Below are 13630 nucleotides of genomic sequence, written 5' to 3' on the forward strand. Positions count from 1 at the left end.
TAAAATAAAATAAAATAAATGAATATATTTTGCATTTCAACTATGTATTAAGTTACAATAAACATATAAAACAGCATTTAGTAATTGAAATTTATAAATTTTTAAAATTAAAATAATTCTATACAAATACTTAAATGCTGGATAATAAGTTTGATAAATCTTGAATTTCACAAATCAGTATAAATTAATTCTGAAATTAATTAATTGGATTTTATAATTTTAAATGATATTATTTATAAGTATTGTAATTTTTGATTAGAAGTATGTTTTAATTTAAGATACTTTAATTCTAAGAGGATTAATTTATTCAATTTAAACAGGTGAATATTATTAAATAAAAATAATTAATTTTAAATGCTTTCTTTTTACCAAATATAGATGAATAATAGTAAGTCTTATAAAAAGACAAATAATATTAAAATCATCAGTAAATTAATAATTTAAATATTAAATAAATGGATGTCAAGTAATTAATTACTATATATAAATATCTCATTAAGAATTAAAGTATTTGTAAAAATGCAATTCATATCATCATTCAATAATTAGAAAATTAATTTAACACAATGTAATACGCAATTTTATTAACAGTTAATTTGAATTCAAATAAAATTAAAGAGATTTATCAAAAAATATACTAGTCTATAAAGATTATTCGCAAAGTTTAATTATATATAAAACCTTAAGTAGTCAGTAAAGAAAGCTATCAATCTGCACATACATTTTATATTTTATTATACATACAATTACAGGTTAGCTTAAAATGTATAGTATTATCAGCCCCAAGATATAGCAAAAAAGATAAATTCGTTCTCAAAGCAATACAATTTAGAAAAATTAGTAAAATGGATCACAAAATAATCAAAGTATAAATATAAATTTGGATAAAAATGGCTATATTGATTAAAGCCGTGAGAAATTCAACAAAGAAGGTGAAAGACTTGATGAAGAGTTTAATTCTGCTATCTAAATTATAGAAAATTAATTGGTGAAATTTAATAAACATGAAAAAATCCGCATTGATTAATGGATAAAAAAACTATGCTAAGTCACTTCTAATTTAGTGTGGAAATAAAACAGAAATTTATATGTAAAAGTTTTATAAGATATGGTGAGCAATACGACAATGTACGAACCATTTACAAAAGTTCCACCAGAAGGACCATTGCCTAGGCTTACAAAATTTGATATTGTAATTAATTAAAATTACTACTTTTAAATTTTTAAATGAAATGTTAAAATTATTTATCAATTTATTAAAGCCATATCATGCACGAAGCATCATCAGAGATTTTGAAAAAGAAAATGAGAACTTTAATTTCGATAAATTATCTTTTTAAAACCACTCACCAAGCAAATTTGGATAAGCAAACTTAAAGAATATGTATTAAATTATTTGGAAAACTAGATCAATAATAATAAATTAATTTTGTTAATTTATAATTTAGGAGAGAATAGTCAAACGAGAGGCTTAGAGGTTATAGCTCAAACTCAAAGAGTTTTTTAAGTATTAACAACAATAATAACAACAATAATGTATCCATAAATTAGCATAATAATAGTAATATAAGCTACGCTAACAGCAATAATATTTTAGGAAATTTAGGTTAAAATTAATTGAGTAATGCAAACCTGAGTCAACAATATTAAATTTAAGCATTAAATAAAAATTCAATAGCTAAAAATAATAATCAAAGCTATTCACTCATAAATAATTCTTATACTAATTCCAGTTAAAGTCTAACAAGTGGAAACAGATACAATAATATATTAAGCAATGAAATATCAAATGCCATACAAAAACAGTAGAGCTTAGAATCAAATTCGAATGTTTTATAATAGAATAATACAAAGACAGGGAATGGTGGAATTTGTGAGACATGTAAAATTTATAGCAACTAAAAGGAGGAGATAAAAAGCCCATAGCTATAAGAAAAGCATTAAAATCTTTTAAATACTGTAAATTCTATATTTGCTGAAAAGAGGTCTAATTCAGGAAATAGAAATAATTCTTCTGTCTTATCTCCTAATTTAAATTTACTTTCAGACAACTAAAATTTAACTAATTAATCATCAGGCTTAAAGAGGTAGCTGAGCATTGAAAATCATTAATAATCTAATTACAAGAGAAGTGGAAGCTGCTATGGCGGCTCAACAGTAGTTTAGAGAAATGAATCATCTGGTAATTCTACCTATTAATTACCACTTTCAAATCTTTAACTACTAAAAAATAAATCAAATAATAAACTAACTGATGAGTAAACTGATGTTCCCAGTCGAGAAAACAATTAGAATGAATTGCTTCATGCTAAGAATAATAGCTAAAATTAAAAATCAAATATTTCTTAATTCTAATATAGCTATAATAATAATTCTCACTCAACTATAAATGACTCAAAGAACTTAGAATAGCCATCAGCAAATTATAATACAGAAAGGTAAAGCAACAATAGTTTCTCAGGGAATTTTAAGTAGAACTAGATAAATTCTGTATATAACTCCATAGAAAATATCTCTAAAAACACTACCTTAGAAAACCCATAATCAATAAATACTGTTTTGGCATCTAATTCAAACCTTTTAGTGAAAGATTATCTAAATTAAGTAGACTAACTTCATCTCTAGGTTTAAAAAGAAAAAGAAGCTAATTCTGAGATATAAATGTAGCTAGATCTTCTCAGATTAAATGAGAATGATCTTAAAAAAGAAAATAACTTAAAGCAAACACATATTAATTCTCTAACTAAAGCAAATGAAAAATTAAAGCAAGAAAACTTACAATATAAAGAGAAACATTTAAATTTTATTGCAGTGTTGTAAAAAGTTAGTAAATACTTGCAATCACATGAAGATACTTTATCAGATGACTTGGAAGTAATTAATTATTTTTTAATAAAATCTTTTCTAAATTATATATATTTTTTATAAAGTACTAGTATTTAATTAAAGAGCTTGAAAACATACAATAGAAAACAAGTGACCCTATTTTATAAACTTCTCCTTCATCACTCGGAGAGAATAGAAACCATTTAAAGAAAAAGAAAAGAACAGACCTTGATTAAAATTATTAATAATATGCAGAAAATATAAAACAGAAACTTTAATAAACAAATGATGGAACAAACGAATTTCTTTCTTATTTAAATAGAATTAAAAAAAACCTAGACTGAGTAAAAAAAAAAATATAATCAAATTTAATCAATTAACTGTTATAACTAACTAACTATCTTTAAAAAATAAATTATTTTTGTAAATTATATTTACAATTTATTTATTCTTGCTAATTATATTATTAATTTATTAATCTTTAAAATAAAATTCAGTTTTGAAATTTTCTAATATTTACAATTAATGAGTTAAATTTAAAAAATAATCAATAAAATTAATAGGTTAATTCATAGATAAATTTAGTTTTTTAATAAAAATAAAAATTTATTTTTAGAAAATATATTAAAAAATTTTTAAATATGATTTTAATTATTTTTTTTGAAGGCATTATCTCTAATTTTAATGATTTTTTTGAAGAAATTATCTTAGATTCTAATTTTTTTTAAAGAATTGAATGTGTTTTTTATTCATTAAAAAATTCTAAAGAATTTATTTATCAATTAAAACCAACAATTCTATCAATATTAAATGTAAAACTAATTTTATGAATAAAATGTACAAATTTTAGGTTAAAAAGTATTCAGATTCATTTTTAAAACAAGTAAAAACTCAAAATAAACATTTAAATTTATGAAAATTAAATATTTTCTGGAAAATTCTATTTACTTGTTCGTTTATAAGGCGATTTGCAAAATCTATTACAATTAGATCTTTGATAAATTTTATGAAAAGAATTTTTTTTCTTAGTTAAAGCTAAAATGACCTAATTTTTAATAAAGGTTTTAGCAACAAAATACTATTTTATTGTCAGAGTAAATTTAAGAAATAAGATGAATCTATTTTTAGTGAGAAATTTTTTGCTGAATTTCTACATTTTTAGGTTAATACCACTCATCATCGCAAATGCAATATTCTATTAAAATTTAGAAATTTAGAAAAAAAATACTAAATTGATAAATGCTTCGTTTTAAAAAAAGGTAAAATAATATTTTAAAGAGAAAATTTAATTAAATTTGATTTTTAACTATTTATTTAATAAAATATTTTTGCTTATTTAGTAAAATAAATATAGAAAGCAATAAAATTAAATATATCTGTTATTATTTATTTTTTAATTATGAATAGATTTTGTTACATTTCTTCTAGAATGCGTATATAATTTATTCTTAAAGTAAGCGGATAATTTCTTACTAAATATAATACTATTAGATACAAATTAGATCACATAAATATAGTTATTAATATTTAAGACGTGTTTACGTCACATTTGCTTTAAATTAAATTTTTAGAAAGTCTTCGAAAATCTTAACTTTTTATTATGCAGGGATGAATTCTTGAGAGATATTTAAATTTATACTTAGCTCTGTTTAGCAAAGTTTATCTTTTTAGGAGGAAGCACTTGGCTGAAAATGACATAATAAATTAAGTTACAAACAGAGAGAATATATAAATCAGAATAAAGTTTGATTAGTTTTTTTATATAAATTTGTTATATTTTCAATTATTTTCATAATGATGCTTAATAAAGAGGTTTGGGAGAGTTGTTATTAGCTAATTCAATCATTCTGGTAAGTGCCTCAGCGTTACAGCCTTGGAAGAATGCATCTTTATCTATAATTTACATGAATAAGTTTAATAATTAGCAATAATTTTTATAAAAGTATTTTTACCTTCAACAATGTCTCCATTTTAATATAAGAAAACTGATGGAATTGAACTTATTTCATGACGAGCTATGATGTCTTCGTTTTCTTCTATATCTACATTAATTTTTGCAACAATCCATCCAAAACTAACTTGGAGTTTTTCTTCTATCATTCTTTAAAGCTCAAAGCAGGGACGGCACCAAGTAGCAGTGAAATATACCAAAATAGGGTGTTGATAAGAAGAAATCAATGAATCGAATTATTAGGTATTTTAAATTTCAACGAACTTCATTTTAATAATATTATTTTTTATTTTTTTAAACAAAGATTAGTTATGAATTTAGCTATTTATTTAAAAATTAATATTTATTAATTATATTTCAATCATGTAAGCATTAATTTTAAAGGCATGCAATATAACTAATTTATAGAGGTTAATATTGGTAATATGCAAAACTATTTACAAAACTCTTAAAAATCACGAAATTAAATATTTATTTACAAATAAATGTCTTACTATAAAAATTAGAACAAAAAGCTATGTGGGTAAAATATAAATATAAATCTTAACAAACCTCTAAAAATGAAAAATAGATGTAAAAATGAGATGAATAAATTTTAAATAATTTCGTAAATATCTGAAAATACTCTGCTAAAAAATTACATGCTTTTTAACAGGAACATTCTAGTCTTTTGATGTATTAGGTATATAATAAGTCATATGAAATTAAAAATATTAAAGATATAGCGCATAAAAATAATAACTTTAGGTGCAAATCAATTTATTCAAATCTGATCACGTAATATTAAAAAATAAAAACAAATATTATTCAAAAAGCTCAATAAATTTGTAAGAAAAGATAATATATTTCCTCTATCAAAAGTTCAAAAAATATTTAAAAGCAAACTCAATGTATTTTGTAAACAATATGCTTGCTTTAAAATATGTTAAATTTTTTTAAATGTTGTTTTTATTTACATTTTCTTTTCAGTGTTTTTTCCATGAAAGATTTTTTTTAAAAATCTATTGTTAGTGAAGCTGAAAGCTTAAATTTTACAAAAATATTCACAAGAAATAAAACTATGTAATATTTTTTCAAAATATGCTGCACTATTTATTATTTTGTTAATTTATTAGTTCTGATTGGTAGTTCGTTTCACTATCTATTTAATTATTCTAAGCTATTTCTTTCCACTTTAAGCTTCCTAAAGAAGCGTACCTTACATTATTACTCTGAAAACTCTCCAATTCGTCTTTTGAAAAATGTCCTCTTATTTATTGCTTTTGCTCATTTAGATCATCAACATTTGATAAAGTGTTATTTCTTGAATGGTATAGCTAATTATTCTGAATTTACTACTCAGATCTGTTTCTGGTTTTTTTTTGATTATTTGAATTACTTCTACTACTACAATTTTTAACTAAATTATTTTTTTCTAGTATTATTAAAAAGAAATCAATAAAAATCAACTTTCGCCTTATAATATAATATAAAATAAAGTTTTAAGAATTATTTTTCTAATCCTATACCTGGATATAAATCCACAAAAAATACTCTTTCTATGGAGTCAAACTTAAGAAACCTAGGAATTATTACATCAACGTTGTACCATTTCTTCAATTACATAAAAACCGGCTTTGACAAAACAACATAATCATGGTGCTCCAAAAGATTGTCATTCAGCTGAAGCAAATTCGTATTTATTTAAGAATTTTTATCTAAAAAGTATGAATTCTTAGTAAGTACCTTGTTGTTGATATAGCCAGGGCGTTCAATGTTAACACTAAACCTCTTTCCTTTTGATAAATAAATAAAAAATCATTACTAAATATCATTTTAACCATAATTTATTTAACAAACCTAAAACATTATTATGATTGGAGATTTCTATATTTTCTTCCTTTTCAAAATAGCTTACATATTGAGTCCAATTTCTCCACCATTTAGCATTGATGATGTATCTAATGTCATTTTCTCTGATGTCTATATACATTTTTAGTTATTTTTTATCATTAAATTAATTAAAAATTTACTTTTATTCGAGTTTAAATAGTCTAACTCTAGTTGCTCAATGATTTACTTTTCTTATTTAGGAGTGAACTATGTTTAATATGATTATTTTAAATCTATTGAGTTGTTCAATGTACTTTTGCAGGCTTTCAAAAAATGGATTGTTGTGTTAGTATTTTGCATATCGATCTAAGTTACATCATTAGCATTTTCTTCAATATCTTCAGCAAATGAAGATGATAACTACGTTTATTACTTGTGTTACATTTGGGTTTCCTTATTTTAAAACTCCTAAAATGTTTCATTTTCTAAAATTAAAACAAAAATAATTTATTGTATTCAAAAAATCTTAAAAGTAAATAAAAATAACCTCTAATTATTTTGTAGTTCAAGCACTAGTTATAGTTTTCTGAAGAAAAGTTTTCGATTTCCTTTGCATCTAGTTAATTTCTATTGATTGAGAAGTTCTTGGTTTAAATTTTCTGTGAAGAAAACTCATCAATATCCAAATTTTTACAATCTTCACCAGATTATGCAGATATTCCATGCTTCTACTCAAACCTTGAAGTAAATTACTCTTGAATAGATTATGTAGAAACAATATTAATTTTTGTCTGTTAATCGTACTGTCCATTTTAATCATTATAAAATTAAAGAGGAAGCTAAAGCAAATTTATAGAGTTTCTACTTGTTTATTGAGTTTTAACTCCTTTATTTATATCAATAAATTGAACGTTTTACAAATAATTTTCAGATTATTATTCTTGTGTGTTAAGACGAATATTTTCTTTACTTGATGATTTTCTCCATTTTTTTTATTGAGATGCTGCTGTATTTAAATTAGAGCAGATGCTACTCTTCTAAAATGTGATTTTCTACACTTTTTTTAAATCACTATAAGATGAGTTTTTCTTTTGCAAAAGTCCATTATTTTATATGATTTTTCCACTATTTTAATTTAAAATATTTTAATTTTCTTAATTAAAAGTCAAATTATTAAGTTTCGCAGCATTTTAGATAATTGATGTTCTCTCTGAATTCTGCTTACAAAAAGCTTAGTTTCGTTTTTCATTATTGATATTCATCATACAAAAATTATTTTCTTGATCGCTAACTAAACTAATATTTACTTTTTTAGCAATTTTATTGTTTTAAGAATCTCCTTATTCTTAATTTAATTTTGTTTTGTTGTATAAGTTACCTATTACCTACTCATTTAAAAGACTATTGCTTGTTCTTTTTAAATTTTCTTTTTTTTAATTTTATGAATTTGGGCTTTATTTAACATTTAAAGCAGGACCTAGATTTAGCTTTGACTACACAGTTTTTTAATCCAAAACTTCAAATTTATTGGGAATGCTATTACAGTTATTATTATCATTTTCACTAGCATGGTCCTTCTTACTTTGCAAATTTATATTTTTTGATTATATATCTTGTTATTCTTTTTGGCTTTAGTCATTGCAAAAATATTTATTTTTTATTTTTTCTATTTTGTCTTCAAGCTGAGAAAAATAAAGATCACTCTTTTCAATTAAATTTTCAAAAGGAGACGTTTAATTTGACTTTGATTTTAAAGAAAATATAAAATGTTAAATGAATTTTCTAAATTGCTCATTTAAAAACACTATTGTTTTTGATATTTCCATCATTTATATTTACTCAATAGGAGCACCTACTGCATAAGGAAAAAATTCTGTAGTAGTCTCGCTTTCATCAGGAATGTTTTGAATCCCATTTAAAGAGCCTAGACTAACATCGTTTTCTTCATGCGTATTTTATTTAGTTAAATTATTACTAATATTATTTTAAGTTGAGTTATTGTCTTAACCTGAATAGCTTTTTATTAAATCATATTGGCTAGGCATTAAATTATTGCTCTATTACTTAGAGGTGATTTTTTTAGTCATGTTAGATAGTGGTGATAGTTAAAGAAAGCAATTGGATGTCATAGATTTATTCCTGAGCATATTTTATTAATTAAAAAGCTGTTAATCCTTAGATACTTGTAACAAATCGCATTGATTTCCTCTAAATTCACATTCGTTTGTTAAATGGAAATTCAAATCATTATGACTTAAAATCTTTTTGCAGCCTAAGGAATATCTTGGGCATTTAAAGGGAGCTTTTGTAAATGCTAATTCTTTTTTTGATATATAGAAGAAATCTTCTTATCTTACAGCTGAGCATCTATAAGGGCAACAGTTATTATCTTTAATCCATGTTTATATACAATCACAGCAGAAAACATGATCACATTTTTAAGTTCTACAAGGAGTATTAATTGCTAAATTACAAAGCGTACAAATATGTACTAAGCTTATTCTCTTATCTTACATGTACGTAAGTAAATCTCTATCTACTAAGTCTTTAATAAATATTCTAATTTTTCAACTTTTTATTTATTCAGCCCAGGTGATTACAAATGTATCAGGACTTTTTGTATATTTTTGAATTTTTACTTTTTAATATCAATAAATACTGAGTAGAAATCTTTATCTACAGAAGAGTAAATTTGATTTCTTTCATTTAAAATTACAGTAATCTTTTTGATCGTTAAATTATTTAAACTGAATTTGTTAGATAGATATAGATAGCTCAATAATTAATATTATTTAAATTCACACAAGATATATATATATTTTCCATGCAAATATAGAATAATATAAATAATTAAATCTCACTTTTAATATTTTAAGTCAAAAAGAAAACACCTTCAAAATACTTGGTAAAATTCTGCCTTATATCACATCACTTGTATAGCTTTCTCCATCTATAGACAATAAGCCTAAATCTTATTAGTTGACACTTTGGAGTCTGAAAGCTTTGACCCTTTTATAAGTAAACTTCTACCCAGAAGCAGGTAATTAAGTCTTTTTATCAAAATGAGATCCACTTTAGAAATTTAAAGCATACTTAACTAGTTAACCCCATCCTTTACTACTTTCAAGATATTATAAATCCATGAATCCATCATTTATATGTGCATTAGGAGCATTTAAATCTTTTTATGTAATAAGAGGTACATTCATTATCATAAAATATTTAAAACTTCTCTCCTTAACTTCCTCCCATCTGTTTTACTATATATCTATCGGTTGATTTATATCAGGGAGTTACTACAAATCTTCATCTGTTGTGTAGAGCACTCCTGAATATTTTTTTTAAAAAAGAGCTCTGTATACACCCATCACATCAAACCTTAATCTTGCCAAAAATCTAAAATATAAAATAAAATATAAAGTAAGTTTCAATATTGCTTAATTACCTTAAGTGTTCAGAATTGAGATCAACATCAGCTATATAAGCCCAAGCTAAAGATAAAAATGAGTAAATACAAGGATTAGCTTTTGTCTGCATTTGAATCATGTCCATATCTTTAATTGATCCCTTGCAAATTAAATAAGTTGCTCCTTCCAATGTTTTAGGTTCATTTATTTCATGTAATATACTATTAATTAATGCATTTCCACTACCTCCAGGCAAAACTCCAAGAGCTACTTTAGAGCATACAAAATCTTTATCTGCTCTTTTAAATAAGCCATTGACAATTTCATGAGGAAGCCCATCTCCAGAGACTGTTACTATACCAGCATACTATATAAGTTATTCAGCAGGAATTTCTAATTTTAATTCAATTAATAAAAAAATTATTTATTGATAAAAATGTTTAATTTATTTATTTAATTTATTAATATATAAATTATTGTTTGTTTTTTACCATTTACGTATTGATGTGCATGGTCTTTGTACTTTGTTAAAACAAGTAAATAAGTATATCCAGCATATTCTAATAAATGAGATATCTTATTCCATTTTTTTTAAGCAGAGCCATCTCCACCAACGGGATTTATAAACACTAGCAGCTTTTTGGGGAAATCAGGTATTTTTTTTTAGTGCAAATCTTACTAGATTTAATCAAAATAGCTTTTATTTCTTGCATAATTTTAAATTAATTTCTTTAAGTTTTAAGCTCTACTTTCTGTTTCAACATAAAAGTCAAGACTACTTAAATATCTATTATAGGCTACATAACATGTTTTACGATCTTTTTTCATTAAATAAATGCTAAGCTTATAAATGATATGTCCTCCAACATTAACTTATTGATATGAAGCTCCTAATAAATCTTACCAATTTACTTCAATTTATGAGTTATCTATTAAGCTTTTCATAACAATTTTTTCTTTTTCAATCAATAATTTCCATTCAAACTTTTTGCCTTCTTTCTTATCTAACTTTAAATAAATTTATTCATTTATGACATAACTTCCATTTTTATCCTACACCATAAATGGGAAATTTTCATTTGAATAATTTAAATATTGCTTTTCTCTATTATCATTAACTTCACTAATATGATTTTCGCTATGATTAATATGAAATTAATTTTAAGTTGATAAAGCTGTATTCTAAATATTTATTTGATTTTCTTAATCTGGAACAATCTAGTATTATTTGTTATCGCCCATTCTAACGTAATTCGCTTCAGACTACATATACCTCCTAAAATGTCAATTTGTTTAAAGAAATTTTTTAATTTCTTAAAAATTGAAAAAACAAAAAAAAATACTAAGTTCTTTCTTATTCTTGAGTTGGCTATTTAAATTACAATTTTTTTTCTTCAATTTAATCTCTTTTTCATCACAAATAATTATTTGCTTACTTGCTTTTTTTTGATATTTACAATTAATCAACAAACCCATGCACTTTCTTAGCAAATAAATGATTATATATGAGCATAATTTGCATAATTTATAAAACTTTTATTACAAATATAATCAAAAAGATATTTTTTGAGGTAATCACATAGTCAATTTCTTTTATAATAAACTTTTTAATTGAAAACACTACTTAATTATTATATTATATTTATAAATTAATCTATTATTATTAGTAATTCTATTTAGTTATAAATTATAACAAATCCTTAATAACAATGCCCACTATTTTATGTTTATTTTAAGCCCCACCCATTATTAATTAATTTGAAATATTTTCAGAAAATTTATAATCAATATTTATAAGTCTATAATTTATGCAAAATTCCTTTAGACTTTTTTTTTATTAATTTCTTTAAAGTTGAGGCAGTTTGTTAATTCAAAACTTATTTTCTTACCTTTCAATATAATATTTATAGTTAAACTTGCAATGTAAAATGAATATAAGTTTATACTTTAAATTATAAGATATTTTTTATAAACAACTATTTAGAAAAATAATAATAATTGCTTTTTAAATAATTATATTTTATTTTAAAATATATTTAGTTATCTGATAATAAATAAATATAACATAAAAATATTTCTCAATAAAACATAAAATGCTTGTTTTTAAATTTAATGCTATAAGATTTTCAATTAATAATTAGTTTATTTAGATGCTGTAAATTTTAAAACAAATTTAATTATCTGATTAACAATAGAATATTTAAAATCTACCATATGATTTATTCAAGTCATATATTTATTTAGTTATTATTGTTATTTTTATCAAACAAAATATAAAAAAGTATATGATTTAAATATAAAGTATATACTTTTTAATCATTTTTTTGAAAGATTGATTTTTAACTAAGCACTATATTTGTTTACTATATTTTATATTAGAGTTAATTGATCATAATATATTCTAGTTATGTTATGGTTGGAAATATATTAACAATTTTGATCACTCAACCTTTTCGTATTTGCTTAAACTATTTTATAAATTTAAATTAATATTTATTTTAACTAAATAAATATACCGATCTTTAAATTCTTTGATCTGTTCATTTTTTTATTAAATCATTTTTTTTAAGTTGTTGAACTATGCACTTTCGTTGAGCTTCTTTTATGAATCTTCTTGTAGGAGCTTATGTTCAGTTTGCAGTTTTTCAAACTTTTCCTAAATTTTTATTGGTTTAAAGAATACTTTATTAAAATTTATATTTTACCTATAGGTCCAATATTTCATATTCAGTTCCTATCTTTCCTTAAGAAGATGCTTTAACCTATTATTTTTCAATTAAAGATTATAAAAAATGACTTATCCCTTATATTTATTTACATTTTCCTTTAATTTTTCATTTTCTTATTTTAGTTGAGATAGTTCATTTTCTAGCTACTCAATTTTTAGCAAATTCTAGTCAGTTTTTTGGCTTTCAAAAAGACTTGGAAGTTTACCCTAAACAGCCTTTAAAGGATTTTTAACTTCACTGCTTGCTAAAAAAGTTGTATCAGTGTTTTCTACTTTCTTCATATTTTCTATCATTTTACTATTGATAAATCATCTTAACATCTTTAAAAAATATATGATTGCTAATTTACATGTCTTCAAGAAGATTGAGATTAAGTGAAAATTCAACTCCTGTTTATTAAAATAAATATTAAAGATATATAGCAGACATTCTGCTCATATTGGAGATATCATTAGACAAGGTTTTTTTAACTTAGTCATTCCATTTATTTATTAGATTGAGTACCTTGATTTATTATTTGTTAAATTTTTAATACTAGCAATATATGAAATAATACTATCTAAAATTACATCATCTTTATTGTATATTGTGGAGTCTTATATGTTATCAGAAACAAAATCCTTAAAATCTAAATTCAACTCTTTGAATGATTCATCCTTTTTTTGATTAAAAAAAGCTAAATATTATTTGAGTTCCTTAACTTGGTTATTTTATTCGGCCATTTGATTAAAATTTTTTTTTGATGTTTTAAATTGCTAATAATTTTTATATTTTTATTGATAAATAATATCAAAAATATCTTTTTGTTATAATTTTTTTTACTCTTTAATTATAATATAAACATTTTTTTGAAGCAATAGGAATATTTGATAAACAAAAAAAAAATTACAAGATTTTATAATTGT

General features: G+C 22.6%; 5 protein-coding genes across 5 annotated transcripts; 1 reads left to right on the forward strand and 4 right to left on the reverse strand. All coding sequences in view use genetic code 6, as the record gives it.

The window, feature by feature from the left end:
* Window positions 1–616: 616 nt before the first annotated feature.
* On the forward strand, window positions 617–3170 carry TTHERM_00459250 (hypothetical protein; the record flags this gene model as incomplete). Its single annotated transcript, XM_001024233.2, has 4 exons — window positions 617–1192; window positions 1263–1384; window positions 1449–2874; window positions 2931–3170. The coding sequence occupies exons 1-4, from the start codon at window positions 764–766 to the stop codon at window positions 3168–3170; spliced, it is 2217 nt and encodes a 738-aa protein (XP_001024233.1). The 5' UTR covers window positions 617–763.
* Window positions 3171–4615: 1445 nt separating this feature from the next.
* On the reverse strand, window positions 4616–5046 carry TTHERM_00459260 (thioredoxin; the record flags this gene model as incomplete). The annotated part of the gene is made up of 2 exons (XM_001024234.3): window positions 4616–4719; window positions 4779–5046. The coding sequence occupies 2 exons, from the start codon at window positions 5044–5046 to the stop codon at window positions 4616–4618; spliced, it is 372 nt and encodes a 123-aa protein (XP_001024234.1).
* An 804-nt stretch (window positions 5047–5850) lies between these two features.
* Window positions 5851–9105, reverse strand: TTHERM_00459288 (DUSP domain protein; the record flags this gene model as incomplete). The annotated part of the gene is made up of 5 exons (XM_001470594.2): window positions 5851–6191; window positions 6286–6552; window positions 6617–6739; window positions 6790–7074; window positions 7137–9105. The coding sequence occupies 5 exons, from the start codon at window positions 9103–9105 to the stop codon at window positions 5851–5853; spliced, it is 2985 nt and encodes a 994-aa protein (XP_001470644.2).
* A 360-nt stretch (window positions 9106–9465) lies between these two features.
* TTHERM_00459289 (diacylglycerol kinase) lies at window positions 9466–11265 on the reverse strand (the record flags this gene model as incomplete). The annotated part of the gene is made up of 3 exons (XM_001470595.2): window positions 9466–9985; window positions 10035–10389; window positions 10488–11265. The coding sequence occupies 3 exons, from the start codon at window positions 11263–11265 to the stop codon at window positions 9466–9468; spliced, it is 1653 nt and encodes a 550-aa protein (XP_001470645.2).
* A 1171-nt stretch (window positions 11266–12436) lies between these two features.
* Window positions 12437–13447, reverse strand: TTHERM_000459289 (leucine zipper transcription factor-like protein, putative; the record flags this gene model as incomplete). The annotated part of the gene is made up of 6 exons (XM_012800040.1): window positions 12437–12464; window positions 12513–12652; window positions 12702–12758; window positions 12815–13022; window positions 13075–13229; window positions 13295–13447. 6 exons carry the CDS (start codon window positions 13445–13447, stop codon window positions 12437–12439), a joined length of 741 nt encoding a protein of 246 aa, XP_012655494.1.
* Window positions 13448–13630: the final 183 nt, after the last annotated feature.

Source organism: Tetrahymena thermophila (assembly GCF_000189635.1).
Source record: "Tetrahymena thermophila SB210 genomic scaffold scf_8254395, whole genome shotgun sequence".
In the NCBI taxonomy this organism is placed as follows: domain Eukaryota; phylum Ciliophora; class Oligohymenophorea; order Hymenostomatida; family Tetrahymenidae; genus Tetrahymena; species Tetrahymena thermophila.